General features: G+C 41.8%; 1 protein-coding gene across 1 annotated transcript in view; it reads right to left on the reverse strand.

Annotated features, from left to right (window-relative positions):
* Nucleotides 1–15,139, reverse strand: part of Grb2 (growth factor receptor bound protein 2) — a 70,364-nt gene extending 55,225 nt beyond the window's left edge. Inside the window, exons 1-2 of the mRNA XM_026404844.2 lie at nucleotides 14,949–15,139; nucleotides 5,205–5,419 (exon numbers count right to left, since the gene is read on the reverse strand). Of these exons, the coding sequence (XP_026260629.1) occupies nucleotides 5,205–5,282 (78 nt within the window). The 5' untranslated portion in view covers nucleotides 5,283–5,419; nucleotides 14,949–15,139. The remainder of the gene's footprint in view (nucleotides 1–5,204; nucleotides 5,420–14,948) is intronic.
* Between the last annotated feature and the right edge of the window lie 4,760 nt (nucleotides 15,140–19,899).

Below are 19,899 nucleotides of genomic sequence, written 5' to 3' on the forward strand. Positions count from 1 at the left end.
TTGAGAGAATACTAAACAACAAAACAACAAACTGTATTCGTTCCTTTTTTTTTTTTTTTTTGGTACTGGGGATTGAACTCAGAGGCACTGAACCATTGAGCCACATCCCCAGCCCCATTTTGTATTTTATTTGGTGATAGGGTCTCACTGAATTGCTTAGCACCTACCTTGCTGAGTTGCTGAGGTTGGCTTTGAAATCGCAATCCTCCTGCCTCAGCCTCCTGAGCTGCTGGGTTTACAGGCGTGAGACACGGGGCCTAGCTGTATTCATTCTTAAAAACACCTCTGCTCTTTTTTCTTTCTTTCTTTCTTTCTTTCTTTTTGATACTGGAGATTGAACCCAGAGGCACTTTTACCACTGAGCCATATCTCCCCAGCCCTTTTTATTTTTTGAGAAGGATCTCACAAAGTTGTTGAAGCTGGCCTAGAACTTGTGATCCTCCTGCCTCAACCTCCAGAGTCCTTGAAATTATAGGCCTGTGCCATTTTGCCCAGCTCTACCTCTTATTTCTTTAGGTTGGATAATTCAAACACCCAAAATGAGACTTGTACGCTGGAATTCAGGACTTAGAGCCATGATGAAAACTGTGACCAACCAAACCAGGGTTTGGTTTTTCAAGGATTATAATCAATGGTCATTCTTTTTACCCCACTCCACCCCCTTTTTTTGGGCAGTACTAGGGTTTGCACCCAGGGGCATTTAACCACTAAGCCACATCCCAGTCCTTTTTTTTTTTAATTTTTATTTTTTTCATTTATTTATTTTTTCCAGTCCTCTTTTTAATTTTGAGACAGGGTCTCGTTAAGTTGTTGAGGCTTGCTTTGATCTTGCAATCCTTCTGCCTCAGCCTCCCAAAGAGCTGGGATTACAGGCATGCACAGCCACATTTGGCTTAAATGGTCATTCTTTATTCAGTTACACAGGAGACTTGTGCAAATGTCACTAGATGACAGGCAGAAATACCATTATTTTATTTTTTCTTTCAGCATCTCTGGAACCACTCCCCTCCTAGCTCACACCCTTATTACTGCAATATTCCAGGCTCAGAGCTTTGAGCCTCCCTTTCTGCAATGCATTATGCACAGAGGACACTTTCATAAACAGCTAAATTCCTGAGGCTTCTTAAGGACCAAACCAAACTCTTACTGGATTTTTACCTGGCTCCGATTCTATCTTCTTTTCTAATATTCACCATTTAGACCCTTATTCTGTCCTCTCCATCTCAATCACAACATGCAACTTCCCCTACACGACTCCCTGCTTGCTGAATGTCCCTTGTTCTCTTAACCCCCATACTTTTCATCTCCCAAGGTAGAGTTTGAATCCCAACCCTTGCACACATCTTCATTTGATGTCAGCTCTTACTAATTTCTTCCTTTCCTGAATTACTCTAGCAATTAGTGTGCAACTCAACTCCAGCATTCCACCAAACACAGGTTCACTACTGAGAATTAATAGTTGTGTGATCTTGGACAGATCATTTAACCTCTATGAAGCATAATTTCTTCATCTATAAAATAATAAAGAGTTTAAGTTACAAGATTTTAAAAGATCTTTCCTGTTCTACAAATCCTGAAAGTTAATATACTACCTGGTACTGTTTCATGTATTAATCTTACTCATTGGGGCTGGGGATGTGGCTCAAGTGGTAGCGCGCTCGCCTGGCATGCGTGCGGCCCAGGTTCGATCCTCAGCACCACATACCAACAAAGATGTTGTGTCCGCCGAAAACTACAAAATAAATATTAATCTTACTCATTTCTCTTATAAGAATTTAGAACTGCTGAAGGGAGAAAGGACATCTTAATTTCTTCCCCAACTCTCAAAGCAACTACTCCCAGGATCTAGCTCAAGGAGGTACTCGGTAAGTATGACACTGAAATAGGCCAAGCAGCACCTGCAAAGAGCCCAAAGTGAACATGGGACCTATTTCTCGAGTAGTTCAGGAAGCTAGTAAGGGTAGTGAGTGACAGCAGGAGAAGGCGTGTAGATTATCAGAGCAGGACTGGATCTCATCCAGAGCTGAAGAAAGTAAGCAGCTAGCTCTAGGCTGGAATGAGCACAAGTCTGAAAGCTTAAAATGCCTTCTGATTCCTATGCAGCACTGTTTGAAGCAGGTAACATATGCCCCTACACAGCAACTGTAACTTTGAGTTCAATTCAGGCAGTTTCATGTGACCTAGTGAAGACTACTCAGGGTTTTTTGTTTTGTTGTGTCGTTTTGGTGCTTGGGATTGAACTCAGGGCCTTGTAGAATGCTAGGCAAGCATTCTACCACTGAGCTACATCCCCAGCCCCTTACTCAGGGGTCTTGTCAGCAAAGAACCTCAGAGACTATCACAAGCCTGCACTACTATAATGGAGAAACTTAAGTGCATCTCAGCCTTGCAAGGCCTCAAGCAAGAAAAGAGCAAGTGCTTCCATTTTTAAGGCCCATTGCCCTTCCCTTCCCAAGAAATGCAAGCTTATATAAAAGGGACAACACAGATATATTAAAGCATTCAGTTCTGATTTAGGCTTCCAGTAAAATGCTTTTAAAAAATATTTTTTAGTTATACATGGACACAATATCTTTATTTTATGTGGTGCTGAGAATCAAACCCAGTGCCTCACATGTGTGAGGCAAGCACTCTGACACTGGGCTACAACCCCAGCCCTCCAGTAAAATGTTTTTATTTCTTTCTTTTCTCAGGGCAGCAGGTCAATGTACATATATAAAGCAAAGAAGGAATCTGTTGATAGGAATCCTTCCTAACTAAAAGTTAACCAAGAACTTCAAGATAGCGAGAAGATGTAATCTTTAACTCTAATCAGAGGCACAGGGCAAAGCCCCCATCTATTTCATTATACTGAAATGAACTACATTCAATTCATATGTACATGTCTTCTTTGTCAAGGAGGGCAGATATAGCCCTATTTCAATCCAAGTTAAACTGGTCAGTGCTGTTCTAGCCACTTTGAAACATGTTTTGGTTCACAACTAACATCCTAAAAAGAGTTTTCAAATGATATCAAAGCCAGTCAAATGAAGCCAGTTTACTCCTTAAAGAATCAAATGAGGAAAACTGTTGTTTTGTTGCTTCACTAACCTCACTTATGACAAAGCACATCCCTCCTCTTCACTCAGCTGTTTCAATTATGAGACAAAGGACAACTACTATATGGACACCTTTTTTTTTTTTTTTTGAGTAAAGTCACAAGATTATTAAGAAACAGCTAATGGCCACTGTTCAAAATCATAATGGCATGATGATTTCATATCTCAGTTATCTACCAAATTGGAAAGAATCAAGTATATGTATTTTAGTAAATGTAAGCCCTCTGAATCACTTTCTTCTCCATCATAAAAGTTTGGCCAGGTGCAATGGCCACATCTGAAATACCAACTACTTAGGAGGCTGAGGCCTTAGGCTCACAAATTGCCTTAGCAACTTAGCAAGACTCTTGGCAATTTATTGAGACCCTGTCTTTAAAAAAAAAAAAAAAAAAAAGAAAGAAAAAAAAAAAAAGAAAAGAAAGAAAGAAAAGAAAATCTTCTGGAAGGAAAGATTTAAGGTAAAGAACTTATAACTGCTTATGGTCTAGAACAAACTTCAGAGACAGTAATCAGGGAACGTTACAGTCCAAAAGACGTCAAATCCCTGTGTTTTGTTTGAATTTGATTTAGTGCCAAATATGCAATGGGATAGACTTAGAGAAAAATATAAACTATCAGCCTTCCAGTGGGTTGATGGAGAAATCTATTTGTTAAAAAAGTTTCAAAAAGGGTTTTGCACAGGGTACAAAGGTGTGTACTTGAGTAGTCATTTTATTACAAGTGGGTTATAGTAATCACCCACAAAAACATCAAATTATCTCTGTACACCAATGACATGGAGTGATGTGTCAAGGTGCCTTTGCTCTGCTTCCAGCTCTCTAAGAAAATAAGAAGGTCTCATTCTGCAGGCATTCTGACAAACACTATGGACTTTAAGAACACCTAAAGAGCTAGATGTCAAAACAAAGCTTTCTTCTCCCTTCAGGGCTTTTCCTATCACCTTCTACAAAGATTAACCTATATTTCTAACATTAGAAAACTGCTGTGCAGGCAACTACAGAGTAGAATTCCGTGCCTTAGGCATTGGGAGCAAAATAGCAACTATCAATATGCCCACATAACTGAAGAAAAAAAAATCATGAATCTTTCTATGCAGCTGTTTCTGTAAATCACATTTTCACTTACTTCCTCTATAAATTCTAAGAATTTCATTCAAAGGTAGAAAACAAAAAGCTGGCAAATTCTGACAATCAGACTAAGGCTCAGAGGAAAGAATGTCACCACTTGAGACATGGTCAACACTCACACATTAAACTTCAGCTTTTCTCATTTAAAGTCGACACATTCTTTGACAATACTCACCTCTGTAAAGATAAATTGCATATCCAAAAGGGCAAACTGCTCCAGTCAATTAGGTAAACAACATAATTAACATGTGCCAGGTGGGGAGCAAATGCTCAATGTAAATAGTGAGACTCAAAATAAGCTACAAATGTGAAGCTATTTCAAAACTATCAGCAGATTTCTTTAACTGCTCCTCAACTTTCTCTTAAGAAAATTGAAATCTGACTTGTACAATGACAAGTTGAACCCTATTATATACAACTCCATTAGATTTTTTCATAAAGAATAAAAATACTTCTAGGTTCTTTAATGAGTTTTGGCAAATACTTCTAACAACCTCTAAACTGGGAAAAATCAATCTCTAACCTACCAAGATATTACAGAATTTAAAACCCTTTGGCTATGTAAAATAAGACTAATGGAATACTTTTACAAAAAATACTTCAAGTTTAGGTGTTAAAATTTTTTTCTGATTTTTTATAAACTCTGATTTTTTACAATGTAAATCAATCTACTCATTTCCTTCCTTTCTACAATCATATTAGTCATACTTTTCTTGAAATTTTGGCAGTATCAACAAACAGAACTACTCAAGGTAACCACACAAAGGCAGTTAAAGACCACACATCACACCAACTCTTAAGTCACATTTAATATTCATCTCAGCGCCTATTGCAAGCTATCCTGATCAAACCTAATGGTATATGTTAAAAGTGTGCCATGAAAGAACAAGCACAGCTTCTTTGTGTGTAATCACAGCAAAGAAGGTAGCTGAGCACAAGGAGAGGCAACCTCAGCATCGTGCTTGGCATCAACACTTACCTTGAGGATGTCCCCCCTTTTGAAGCTCAGCTCATCGTCTGCAGTGGCTTTGAAGTCATATTTGGCGATGGCTTCCATTCTGAGCGCTGCTCAGTGCTCAGCAGCCTGAAGCAGGGGGGAAGGGAGTCTTCCCTGCTGAAGCAACCCAGCCCTCTGGGCTCAGCCTCGCTTCTGGTCTGGGAATACTCCAGCACGCTGAGAAGCACAATGCCACCCTGAATCAGAAGAGGAACGATTGAGAAGTGGCCAGGATCCACGGCAGCCCCGCCCTGCCAATCGACCTGCAGTCCCAGCCCCCACGCCCCCTGGCTTGCAAGGTTCAGCCCTCCTCCTCCCTTCCAGGCAACAGCCCTGCTCTTCTTCTTCCTCTTTTTAGCCTCAGCCCCAGGCAACTGACAAGCCTAGCGGCCAATGGCGGCAGCTGCTTGCGCTATTCCAGAACACACTTCCTCTTCCTTCCCACTGGGTGTGCGCGCTGTGCAGGAACCGGCTGGAGTCCCGTTCAGTCTCCGCCTTTCCTCCTGCACCCCTCATACCTCTCTGGCACCCAATGCTGTCCACTGAAAGAAAGACCCCACCCTGGGGACAGCACCCCACTCTTCTTGGTTAAATAGGCCTTCTTCCCCCCTTTTTTGCCAATGCTTCAAGGCTTCCTGGGAGCACCAGCTCCCCTACTCCACAGTCAAAAGCAAGCCATGCATGCTGCGGTGGAACTGCTTTACTCTTCATGAAACTAACTCTCATCTGCTCTCAAGAAAGCGAGAGAAAGTGAAACTAGACATGCCTTTTTTAGTCCCAATTACCACCAAGAATTCTGGTGGCCTTCCCCCACCACATATGAACTAATCGGCATGCTCAGGCCACCAGAGAAAGATACTCCGGAGCGCTCTTTGTTGGTAGAGATCTGTCCTTGCTTAAGGCTCCCTTTCCCCCTGAAGATTCCCAGAACTGTGGAGTCCCCACCAGTCTTTGAACTAGATGACCAAGGTTCAGCATTCCAGAAGTAGCCTCCACATTACTTCTAATTAGCCTAAACAGCAGAGCTAAAGTCTTAATCTACACTTGAAAGGAACCCTTTTTGTGTGTGCATGGGGCTGGTGGTTACTGGGGACTGAACCCAGGGGCCCTCTGCCTCTATGACGTGGTGTCCCTAAATTACCCAGGCTGGCTTCAAACTTGTGATCCTCCTGCCTCAACAGGGATTACAGGTTTGCATTCCATGCCAAGCAAAAGGAATCCCGTTTAAAAAAAAAGAAAAAAGAAAAAAGAGCTGCCAAGCATCTAATGTGGGGAAAGAAAGTACAGGGCCTGTGTCAGAAGGTCAGACTGAAGACCCACACAGTTACTCCGAGTACAGCTTTTCTCAGAGCCAGAAAAGTACTAAACACAGTGTACCAGGCGAAGGTGAACTGGGGTCAGTGCAATCACTGCTTTAGTGGAAGAGTCTCCCACCACGAAAAGGGATACAACCTTAACCTTTGCATACCTAAAGGCAAATGAAATCCCATTCTTGTTTGCTCAGCCACTGTTTTCATACACACTAAACAAAAGCAGAAAACAACAAAGGCACTGGCAGAATGGAGACTGATTATTTACAGTGGCACCTTTCTGCTAGATAATTCCCATCTAGCAGCTCACGTGAGGGGTAGAAGAGATTATTCTTTTATCCTAAAGCTAATCATTGGGGCATTAATCAAATATAGCTTCAAAGGACTAAGCAGGAAACCAGATGGAAATATTCAGCTCAGACAGAGGATTAAAGAAATCACCTGGTAAAAAGTCTTTCAGGCTAATTCTGAAAGCCAAACATTCTGCTGCAGGTAACTAATAAACCAAACCACTACCTTCCAGGTCATACCTAAGACATTCTATGTGGTGCTGGCTCTAAAAGAGTAAAGAAAAGCTACAGCAAACATAAATATTTTAAAAATACTAAGATTTTTGTGTATCTAAATGCCCTTCACTTACACTCTATAGTTATTTTTATCACATTAGTCCATATATAATTTTTTTAAAGAAAGAATTTTTTAATATTTATTTTTTGGTTTTCGGTGGACACAACATCTTTATTTTATTTTTTTATGTGGTGCTGAGGATCGAAGTCAGAGCATGCCAGGCAAGCGCACTACCGCTTGAGCCACATCCCCAGCCCTCCATATATAATTTTAAAAGCCAGAGTATATCTTCCATTGCCTACTTATTTTAACAGGTCCTCAGGGCTAATTAAGGAGCCTATATGCATCAATGATGGAAAGCTGAAGAAGAATGGAACAAATCTGAAAAAACAAGTTTTATTTTTTAAAACAGAAACCACACAAATCAAAGCACTGTCACTGTCAAGGTACCATGTAACATAGGGCATAAACTTTTACCTGCATCATAGTTGAATAGCAGGAACATAAAAAACAAGATGGTTCTCAACACCCACCTACTCAATTCATCTGCCACAGGTTACTGAGTGAAAGCTTTGAAAGACTAACACTCCTCAAAAGTATAATTATTCAAGTAATCACTCAAGTAAATTGTTTTGTGAAACAGTTCATAGAAAATTAATACTTACAAGGCTGTGCCAAATAAAATTTAGCATCGCATTTACAAAACTTGGAAAGGTCAGCTTATTAGGGTATCCAAAGAAAAGGAATTCTATCCCATACATAACACTAATGTCTAAAAGTAACAAATCTGAAGGAAGACACAATTTTTTAAATAAATTTCCCCCTTTTGCGGTATGACGCGAATTGAACCCAAGACATTAAGCATGCACTCTACCACTGAGCTAAACCCTAACCTCTGCACAGATGGTGCTGTTCTCCCCAAGAAAATGAAGTAGCAATACGCTTAACACTGTCACCTGATCAGAGCATCTCTAAACTGTCTAAACTGTTAGCACACACTCTACAGCTCATTACACTCAGTGATTTTTTTTTTTTTTTTTTTTTTTGGATACTGGGGATTGAACTCAGGGCCTCATACATTTTCATTTTTTACTCTGAGGCAGGGTCTTACAAAGTCTCCCAGGCTAGTAGCCTCCCAAGGAGCTAGAATTACGGGCATGCACCACACCAGGCATTCACGGAATTTAAATAAAGTATAACTAATTGTTCAAAGGATGTGCCCTATATCTGAAAACGCAGTTCCCTAAAATGCAGTATCCTATTGTCTTTCTTCTGTTTATTTCTCTTCTTCCCCAAATTCACAGAAAATATATCACAATGGGACAGTATAGTGTTGAGTTTGCATAGTCTGTCCAGAGGCAGGCTGTTATTCATTTAAGTAATGACCCTGCCAATCATAGCAATAACTTAGGAAAGCCTTTTAAATAAGTTTGTTTTCTAATCTGTAAAATGGGATAATAGCTGCCTTTAAGATTCACTGAGCATTAAATTAGATAACATATGCAAAGTGCTTTGGTCAGAGCCTAATGTATAACACCACTCAATACAAGCTAAAAATGTTACTTTAAAACACATAAATGGAAATGCAATGTGCTGGGGATATACTCAGTGGTAGAACATTTGCCTAGCTTACTCAAGGCCCTATGTTTGATTCCCAGCACTACCCCCTAAAAAAAAAAAAAAAAAAAAAAAAAAAAAAAAGGAAATGTAAATTAAAACAAATTAAATTTCATGTATGAGTCAGTTTTTTTTTTTTTTTTTTTGTACTGGGTCTTAAATTTAGGGATGCTCTACCACTGAGCAGCATCCCAAAACCTTTTTATTTTGAGAGAGTCTAAGCTGGCTTTAACCTCCTGCTCAGCCTCGCCAGTTGCTGGGATTACCGATGTGTGCCACCACACCTAGCTATATATTTTAAAGACTTATAATATCCAGTTTTTGTATACTTTGGGTAAAGAGGCTCTCTACCCTATCATATGTTATTCATTCAACACTGAAAAGTTACTACTATCTGCCAGATTTAGCTTGGTATATATAAAACTATCAGAGTCCACATTCTAGCTGAGAATTAATTAGCTCAATATTTTTGGAGAGTAATTTGGTACTACAACAATTTTAAAATACATACTCTGATTAAGCAATTCCACTTCCCTGATTAATTTTACTAAAATAGTGACACAAAATACAATGTGCAAAATACATATACTTGATCAATATCCATGAATTTACCTAGGGGATATCTTTCTATACAGTGGGAAGATATGTTATCAAGTTTAAAAAAACTGCAGAAAAATTAGTTTATCCCATTTCCATAAAGCAAAATAATCTACCCGTATATATTTTTAAAAAGATAGAAAGCTACCTAGGAATGAGATCACAGAATATTCTTACTTTCTGCACAATACACCTCAGTGATATTCTGTTTTTACACTAAAAATGTATTACTTTTTTTTTATTTTGAGAGCTATATAGTTATACACAATAGCTGGGTTCATCCTGACAAACAGTTCACGATCTCCCTTTTTTCCCCTCCTCTCTCATTATCCTTCATGTATTTCTTTTGTTGTTGGAACACAAACCAAAAAGCTTACAGATTCTCTGCAGTAGACCTGGATTAACTATCACTTTACCACATACATATAAACTGAGTGACACTGGAGAAATAACCTGGGGGTGGGGAGCTGTGAAACCAAAAGCTCTTAAGGTAGTGAATGGCCAAAGATTGTCAGTCTCTCTCTTCAGGACAAAATTAAGTGAAACCTGAAAATTCACAATTTAAAAATAGTGAACCTGGAATTTCACAATTTAAAAAATTGTGAAAATTCCTGAAGAGAGAAAATTTGACCATTCAAAATCATGACTGGGGCTGGGAATGTGGCTCAGGCGGTAGCGCGCTCGCCTGGCATGCGTGCGGCCCGGGGTTCGATTCTCAGCACCACATACAAACAAAGATGCTGTACCTGCCGATAACTAAATAATAAATATTAAAATTCTCTCTCTCTCTACCTCTCTCTCTTTAAAAAAATAAATAAATATATAAAAATTTTAAAAAAGTGCATGCTGCAAATGGCTTGGCAGAGACTCTGGCAAAAAGAGATGTTAACACCGTCAAATACTGTTCAACATGTTCTAAGAGTAAATCTAGAACTTGCTTCTACAAATGCAGACTCAGAAGGACCTTCTGGTAGGCAAATGAATGGTCATTAAGTATAAACTTAGGAATGATGAGGAAGCTCAGTGATAGAACACTTATACATTCAAGTCCAAATTCAATCCACAGCACACAAAGGAAAAAAAAAAGGATAAATTTAATGGTAAATCAATCCATATCACAGTCCTAAGAGTGATCAAAAATTAAACATAGGGCTGGGATTGTAGCTCAGTGGTAAAGTGCTGGCTTAGCAAGGGTGAGGCACTGGGTTCGATCCTCAGCACCACATTAAACAAATAAACAAAAAAACAGATAAATTAAACATATAGGGGCTGGGTTTATGGCTCAGTGGTACAGCACTTTCCTAGCATGCATGAGGCACTGGGTTGGATTGTCAGCACCAAATATAAATAAATAAAATAAAGGTCCATTGAGAACTAAAATAATTTTTACAAAACTGTAGTTTAAAAACAATTAAACATATAAATCTGATTACACAGCCAGGCACTATCTGTAGTCTTAGCTGCTCAGGAGGCTAAGAAAGAGAACCAAAAGTTCAAGGCCAGCCAGGGCAACTTAGCAAGACCTGATTCAAAAAAACAATATAAAAAAGTCAGGGGTGTAGCTCAGTGGCAAAGCACCCCCGAGTTCAATTCCCAGTGGGGAGGGAACAACCACTAATCACACCTAGAGTCAGTTATATTAGGATATTCTAAATATTTACTTCAAATATAGAGAAAATGTCATTTTAAGTCTCACACCAGTTTATTTTTGTGACACTAGGGTTTGAACCCAAGCAACCCTCATGTATGCTAGGCAAGCACTCTACCACTGAGTTATACCTCCAGGCCCCAGGACTTATTATTTTATGACTGCATTCTGTAAGTATTGGTTCTTGGACCTTCTGCATTGAAATCATTCCATTCAGAGACTGATTCACTATGAGTTGCTTGATGGAATTCAGCTGAAACCTAATTTTAAAAAGATCCCCAGGTAGCCAGGCACAGTGGTGCATACCTATAATCCCAGCAACTTGGGAGGCTGAGGCAGGAGAATCACATTGGCTCAGGATACAGCGCCCCTGGGTCCATGCCTGGTTGGGGGGGGGGGGGGATGGATGGATCCCCAGGAGATTCTTATGCATATAATTTTTTTTCCAGTGTTGGAGACTGAACACAGAGCCTCATGGTAGGCAAGCATTCTATCACTGAGCTACTCTCCAGCTCTTTTTATTTTGAGACAGGGTCTCACTAAGTTGCTGAGGCTGGCCTCAGACTTGTGATCCTCCTGCCTCAGCTCCTGAATATCTGGGATAACAGGTGTGCATCACCACGCCTGGTTTACGCATATAAATTTTAAAAATCACTGCTATACTATAAAGGTGATATAAACAAAAATTTTGATTTGCATTCCAGAAAATGCACTTTAATTAAAAATAACTAATAGGGACTGGGGCTGGGGCTCAGTGGTAGAGCGCTCGCCTAGCATGTGTGAGGCACTGGGTTCGATCCTCAGCACCACATAAAAAAAAATAAATAAATAAAAATTAAAAAAAAATAAAGGTGTTGGGTCCATCTAAAAACTAGAACATTAAAAAAAAAGAATAATTTTTCTCAGGAGAGCATGGTGGCTCTCCACCCTGTACTACTCAATTTCTTCAAACTCTATTGCTCTTTTGCTTTATGTAACAATTACAACTGCTGCTGAACACATGGAACATAAGTACCATTTGGGGGGGAATTTTTCTAAGTACCATTAACAAGCAGAACTTAAAACCCAGCAATTCTCTCAAATCAAAATAACCAACTGAAAAAGTATGCCCCAAGCATTTAAATGCTTGCACTTGTGTCAAAAAGTTGATTATAGGGGCTGGGATTTTGGCTCAGAGGTAGAGTGCTCGCCTACCACAGGCGGGACCCAGGTTCGATCCTCAGCACCACATAAAAATAAAGGCATTGTGTTGTGTCCATCTACACCTAAAAATAAATATTAAAAAAATAAAGATATTGTGTCTACATAAAACTAAAAAATAAATATTAAAAAAAATTTTTTTAAGTTGATTATAAGAATTAACTTTTTTTAAAAATCTCAGGATTAGAAAAATTTTAAACATAGGAAGGGGCAAGTAAGGTATTTCCTCTTCTTTTTTAGTTGTTGATAGACACAATACTTTTATTTTATTTGTTTATTTTTATATGGTGCTGGGGATTGAACCAAGTGCTTCACTCATACTAGGCAAGTGCTCTACCATTGAGCTACAACATGCCCCCTAAGGTATTTCTTTCTATCAAAAACAAATGTGGGCCAGATGCAGTGGCACATGCCCATAATTTCAGCAAATCGGAGGGTAAGGCAAGGAGGCCAACTTCAAAATTAGAGAGACCCTGTCTCAAAATAAAAATAAAAAAGGACTGGGGGCTGGGCGTGGTGCGCACATCTATAATCCAAGTGGGCTCCAGAGGCTGAAGCAGGAGGATCATATTCAAAGCCAGCCTCAGCAAAAATGAATCACTAAGCAGCTCATGAGACCCTGTGGAGACCTTGTCTCTAACTAAAATACAAAATAGCGGGCTGGAGTTGTGGTTCAGTGGTAGAGCACTTGCCTAGCATATGTGAGTCCCTGGGTTCGATTCTCAGCACCACATATAAATAAATGAATAAAATAAAAGTCCAACAACATCTTAAAAAAAAATTAAAAAATACAAAATAGGGCTGAGGATGTGGCTCAGTGGCAGAGTTTCCCTGGGTTCAACTCCCCAAACAACAACAAAACAGGGGCTAAGGTGTAGGTCAACCATAGGAGGTCCTGCATTGGATTCCCCAAACAAAACAAACAAAAGCCAATTATAACATGTTGAGAAAGATCCTTAAGGTAAAAAGGGAAAAAAAAAAACAAAAAACTGATAGGGGCTGGGGTTGTACTCAGTGGTAGAGATCTGGACTCTCACATATGTGAGACCCTGGGTTCGATCCTGAGCACCACATAAAAATAAATAAGCAAAATAAAGATATTGTACCCATGGATAAAAAAAAAAAAATCTTTTTTTAAAACTGATAAAGAGGGCTGGGGATGTGGCTCAAGCGGTGGCACGCTCGCCTGGCATGTGTGTGGCCCGGGTTGGATCCTCAGCACCACATACAAAGATGTTGTGTCCGCCGAAAACTAAAAAATAAATATTAAAAAATTCTCTCTCTCTCTCACTCTCTCTTTAAAAAAAAACTGATAAAGAATAAATTTGTACTATTACAAAGAGCAGTGGTTTACATCATCAGTGAAATAAGTTTGTTCCCTTAAAATTTTCAGGTTATCTTCATTTGATTTTAGTATAGATCTATAGTTGATTTTCATTTTTGAACATTAACTACCTCTGGAAAAGGAAGTCCTAAAGGCCCCAAACTGACTCAATCTTCCTTGCTAATACAAAAAAGACAGGAAGAAAATGTAAGGAGGAACAGAAGCATGTTCTTAATGTGAAGGAAGAAAAATAACTAAAACACAAATAAGCAAACTACACTTGTGACCAGGTTAGCAGTATTGATTACTTATGGATAAACTGAATCCCAGTTCCCAGGGAGAGAATCGAAGTCTGGCACAGCTCTCTAGCAACCCTTCTGGCTGGCTGAAGGAACACAGTGGGCGCTTAAAAAGTAAAGGAATAACAGCAGGATAGAGGATATCTCCCCGAAAATGCAAGGAGAATCTTGAAAGGAGGGAGAAAACGAGCAGAGCCAAAGGTCAGAAACTTCTAAAAATTATGCCTCAGAAGACAGCAAGGAGGAAGGGGAAGTAGCTTAGAAAAAAAGGGGGGGGAGGGGGACAATGACTAGCGTTACAAAAGCATTTCGTGTCCCCAGTGGGATAGAGGCAGGGGGAAGGCAATAACGGGGGAAGTACAACGTGAAAAAGAAGTAGGAAAGCCAAAATAGACTAAAGTGAATTTCTCTCGTGTTCTCTTTTCGGAGTGTCAACAGTACCAAAAGGCAGACCACAAGTGCACTTCAGCTCCTGTGCAAATTGCACTTTTATAGCATCTGAAGCCAGCCTAGAACACTCTCCAAACAAGCCTTAACTCATCGGGCTTACAATCATGTACGTATAAGGACAGCATTGCAAACAAGCATTCCCAACGCCTTCTCGCGCAGAAATCTTTTCCTTCGAGCATTCCAACCTGCTGCTCCTTATTTTCTTTGACAAATATTTTTCAAGTCGTTTAAAGAGAAAAATGCCAGCATCAAAGGCATGGCCATAGGCTCCTTCAACTCACGGTGGATTTCCGCACAAAATTCGGCCCAAAGAAGTCAAGAGATGGTGACGTGTTGCGGTGCAGGTCGAAGGAGCATCAATCAGCACGTCTGCAGCCTGCACCGAATCCCCCGCCTCCCGGGCTAAGTCAGCCTGACTCACAGAACTAGCACCCTCTCCTCTCGGCTGCTCCCGGGCTCCTGCGCAAACCCTCACGACCAGGGCAAGAGCCTTCCTGGGGGAACCCCGGCCTCTTCCTCGCGGTTCGAGGCTTTGCCCGGACCCGGAGGGGCCGTCCCCTGGGAGGAAAGGGGGAAACGTGGGGGTCCGGAGCGCAGCGATCTGATCCTCGTCCTGAGCCCCAGCGGCCCTCGGCAGGCTGGGCCGGGTCCGCCCGCTGCCGAGCCGAGAGGAAGAGGCAGCGAGCCGCGCTCCGCGCCGCCGCCCGCACTCACCGTGGCGCAGCTGCTGGTTCTGCGCCGACCCCGCTCCTCAGCAGCGCTGCGCGCGGCTGCCGACCCCGCTGCTGCTCCCCGAGCGCAGCACCCACTCCCGCCGCCGTCACCGCCTCAGCCTGGGTCGCTGCCGCCGCCCGGTCGCCGAAGCAGCAGTGCCGCCTCGCTTCCGCTGCTCGTCCGGGTCCCGCGAGAACTTCCCCACGCGGCCCCGCCCCGCCCCGCCCCCGCGAGACTTGCTCCGGCGGAAAAGGCCAGAGCGCAAGCGCCCCTCCTCGGCCGGGCCCCCGCAGGTAGATGTGCAGGGTGCCTGCGCGCATGCGCCAGGCCGCCCCGCAGCAGGTGGCTCCGGCGTGGCTCCGCCCCAGGTCGCTGTAACTCTTGTCAGTGCCACAGCAGATAAACACAGCTTTGCGCTGAAGGAATAACACTTTCCACGCTCTGATTATTTTCCCAGCCCTTATTATCAAACCGAAGCAGTGAGACAGGAGGGAAGAGCGATCTCCTACCATGGCGCACTCCAAATAGAGGACCAGATCTTTGAATTGTTTGGGAATCCGAATCATACAAACTGCAGTGTTAAATGGATTCATGGATACGTTCTGTCTCTGTGTGTGTGTGTGGCGCGCGCGGTGGAAATTGAACCCAGGGGTGCTCTATCACTGAACTGCATTCCATCCCTTTTTAAATTTTTATTTGGGGACAGAACCTCGCATGTTTGCTGAGGTTGGTCTCTTTCTATCTTCCTGCCTCAGCTTCCTGATTAGCTGGGATCACAAGCGTGCGCGGCCCCTGCGCTTGGCAGGATGCGTTCTTTCACAGACCGTACCGCGCCTAATCTTTGTCAGCACTTTGCTGGATATTGAGTATAAAGCGAGAAATAGAAATCGTGACCCTCAAGCAATTCACAGCATAGAGAATTAGCAAGGAAATAAAAAGTTCTGATCTCACTATTTGGGGGAATGCTGAGGAAATTAAAAAGGGACAGGGTCTCTGCTCGCCGCAGAAATGTCTTCACAGAAAAGGCAATGTGGAACTGAGTCTTGGAGAATGAGTAGGAGGTGGACCGACAGAGGAACCGAAATTAAGGCATATCAGGCAAAAGGAATGGCACGTAAGGGCTGGGGTTGTGGCTCAGTAGTAGAGCACTTGCCTAGCCTGTGTGAATCACTGAGTTTGATTCTCAGCATCGCATATACATAAAATAAAGGTCCATTGACAACTGAAAAAAAAGTGTGTGTGTGTGTGTGTGTGTGTGTGTGTGTGTGTGTGTGTGTGTAAATAAATTGACGCTTCAGAAATTCCAATAATCTTTTTCCTGGTCAGATCTTGTCCATAAAGTTCTAGGGAACACCCTATAAAAGGGGCCCATTGTGATTGTGTTCAGCCATTGATATCCTGATTCCATATATTGATTATGGGGGCAGGGATTGCGATGTCATTGTGGGTCCACAGGTGAGGTGGCTCTGCTATGCAGACCTAGAAGCCAGACACTTGTAGAACTCAAGTTGTGTTTTAAGTATTTATTTAAAATAAAAGAATCACGGCTCCCATTTTCACTTAAGCACTAGTTCCTCTTTTGTCTTATTGCAGGCTGAAGCAACCCCAAGGAATATGTTCTATGTTGGGCATTCTGCTGAAAAATAATGAAATAACACACGGAGAGAGAGGTGATACAAAGAAAAGAGGAGTAGCAGAGTGGAGGTAGGGGGACACTGGAACGGGAAGGGGGCCATGTGAGTAGGTGATGATGACCCAGTTTGGGAAATATAAAGTTCAACTCTTCAGGGGCCATACAGGTGGAAATATCCAGTATGCAGCTGAAAAGCTCAATGCATTCCTTCATTCTCCCAACATTTATAAGCATCTGTTCTACAGCACACAGGACAGCCCTTCCCAGAGTTTGCAGCTGGAAGTGGAAGTCACACCTCTGAGAATATGATGAGTGGTACTGAGAATGTGATGGGTTTTGGGAGCACATAGCAGGAGCATACCTCTTCGAGGATTAGGAAAGCAGAGGAAGTGAGTTTTAGCCTGAGACCATGGTTAGCCTGAGAAAAAGAAAGCGTTCCAGGAAAAAGAAGAACATAGCATGTGAGTGAAACAGAGAAGCTCATGGGACTCCATTTTATGGGCTACTGAGACAGGGCTGGGCCACAGTTAGATTTTCTTCTTCAGAATATTTTATCACTGTTGCTGTAAAGTGGAAAATTGATTGGAACTAAAATATTTATCATCTCCAAGATAATGTGTCAAGTCCATTTTAAGGCCCTTAAAGATCAGCCCCCTGGGCTGGGGATGTGGCTCAAGCGGTAGCGCGCTCGCCTGGCATGCGTGCGGCCCGGGTTCGATCCTCAGCACCACGTACCAACAAAGATGTTGTGTCCGCCGAGAACTAAAAAATAAATATTAAAAAAAAAAAAAAAAAAAGATCAGCCCCTGCCTGCCAGCCCTATCCTCTCAGCCCCTAGCCAACACAAACTCCACCAATCGTAAACCACTTGTGGTTTCCGGAAGGTGCCATGATCTTTTGAAGGTCCCTATCTCTGCACATGCAATTTCCTCTACTCAGTGGGTCTTCTCCCCTATATTTAGGTCTTCATATTAGTATTAGGACTTCTTCAAAATTTTTATTATACTTCCGATCATACTGCATCTTCATTTGCTTACTGTCCCCCAACTGTCTACCCCCCCCCCCCCCCCCCCCCGCCATGAGGGTCTACAAGCTTTGGGACAGACATGACTATGCCTTTTCACATATATCTCAGGACCCAGCACAGAACATGAAGTTAACAAATGGATGAATAAATAACACAAGCTGAAAAGAGATAAAAACGTGAATACTTTTCTGTGCAGTAGTCATCTTTGAAGCTAACAAAGTAGAAGGAGATCTCAAAAAAGATCAGATGGCCAAGAGAAGTAGGAAAAAAGAGGTGTGTGCTTCCTTTTTGAATGCAGCCTTTATAAAATAGACTCAGTATGTCTACATAAAAACATATGCTTATGGACCAGATTGGGAAGTGAACATTTAAAAGTAACAATATTTGTGTCAAAATGTTGCAATTGTGGGTGACTAAGTAGAAGTCACACTCTGGTATGAAAATCTGTTGTAGGGCTGGGGATGTGGCTCAAGCGGTAGCACGCTCACCTGGCATGCGTGCGATACAGGTTCCATCCTCAGCACCACATACAAAGATGTTGTGTCCGCCGAAAACTAAAAAATAAATATTAAAAAATTCTCTCTCTTAAAAAAAATCTTAAAAAAAAAGAAAAGAAAACCTGTTGTAACTGTAGCAAAACTTGCTAGTTGCAAACTGACCACATCAGTCACCTCAGAATGCAAAATAATCACCAAGAGTTCTCTTTTTCCTCTCCAGGTTTATGGTCATTTTTAATCACCTGAAAGGGTTTCTGGCTTTATTTTGTGTGAGTATGGTGCTTCCACCTGCAGGTTAGAACTGGTAATTGCTCTAAAGTTTACTGAGCCTCAGAGGCCCCAAATTGTCTTAGGCACATCCTTTGAGATGTCCAAATTTCTGTTTAGTGGGAAGGAACCAGACAGTCAGTGACAGCCTCATCTTGGTCATTTGAAATTCTACTCCATTTGCCTACTTGATCTTGGAAGCTCTTCTGGAACTTCCTTTGCTTAAGTTGTAAGCCAGTACTCCTCTCAGGAATTGAGGGTTGTTCCTGATGCAGAACCAAGCAATGTGTCCCAAGTGCTGTGACTCCCCCTCCTCAGCATCTTGATCCCATTCCTATCCCTGACCTGGTAAACACCACCATCCTTCCTTGGGGTTGCTTCAGCCTGCTAAAGGGTCACCTTAGCCCGTTTAAAGCATTTATTACATTGCAGCTAGAGTGGACTTTATGAGACACAAATAAAATCATGGGGTCGCAGATAGAGACCAGGGTCCTCAGCATGCCTGTCAACTCTTAGTCATCTCCTTTTGATTGCTTTGTCACTATTGTATGCATGTGTTGGGGGGGGGGGGAATCCAGGCTACTGGGGACAGATCCCACGGCCTTACCTAAGCTAAGCAAGTAGTCTATCACTGAGCTATACCCCAAGCTGATTTTAAAATTTTATTTTGAGACAGATTCTTCCTAAGGTGCTGAGGCTGGCTTTGAACTTGAGATCCTCCTGCTATAGCCTCCCAAATAGCTGGAACTGCAGGTGTAAAACCACCCATGCCTGGTTATCCCTATCTATTGAAAGGTTTATTTTTTTTTTTTCTGAAAAACTGCAATTCACTGACCTCCCAGTTTTTGTACATAGTGCTCCTTTGGCTTGAATGCTTTCTTTTCCTGCCTTCCTCATCTTCACCGGGCTCTTCTCTGCCTTTTAACACCCAACTCCATTGCTATCTCTTCAGCGAAGCCTCCCCAGGTGATCTGCTTGCTCTAGTATGTTCTCAGGAGCTGCAGCACACTCCATCTTTGCTCTTTTTCTATATTTTTGTAAGTTGGTATTTCAGGCTGACTTGTGCCCCAAAGTTCATATTTGACATCCTAACCTCCCAAACTTCAGAATGTGGCTGCATTTGAACCTAGGGGCTTTAGAGAGATAATTAAATTCAAATGAGTCTGTTGGATTGTTAATTCAATATGACTGGTGTCCTTTTAAAGAAGGAGATTTAGACACAGAGGTGCATCAGGAATGTACATACATTTGAAGGCAGCAAGCCAAAGAGACAGGTCTTAGGAGAAACCAAACCTACCAATGCCTTAATCTTGAACATCCAGCCTCCAGAACTGTGAGAAAGTAAGTTTTTGTTGTTTATTTTATTTTATTTTATTTTAAAGAGAGAGTGAGAGAGGAGAGAGAGAGAGAGAATTTTTAATATTTATTTTTTAGTTCTCAGCGGACACAACATCTTTGTTGGTATGTGGTGCTGAGGATCGAACCCGGGTAGCACGCATGCCAGGTGAGCGCGCTACCGCTTGAGCC

The sequence above is a fragment of the Urocitellus parryii genome, chromosome 7 (genome assembly GCF_045843805.1).
Source record: "Urocitellus parryii isolate mUroPar1 chromosome 7, mUroPar1.hap1, whole genome shotgun sequence".
NCBI classification, from domain to species: Eukaryota; Metazoa; Chordata; class Mammalia; order Rodentia; family Sciuridae; genus Urocitellus; species Urocitellus parryii.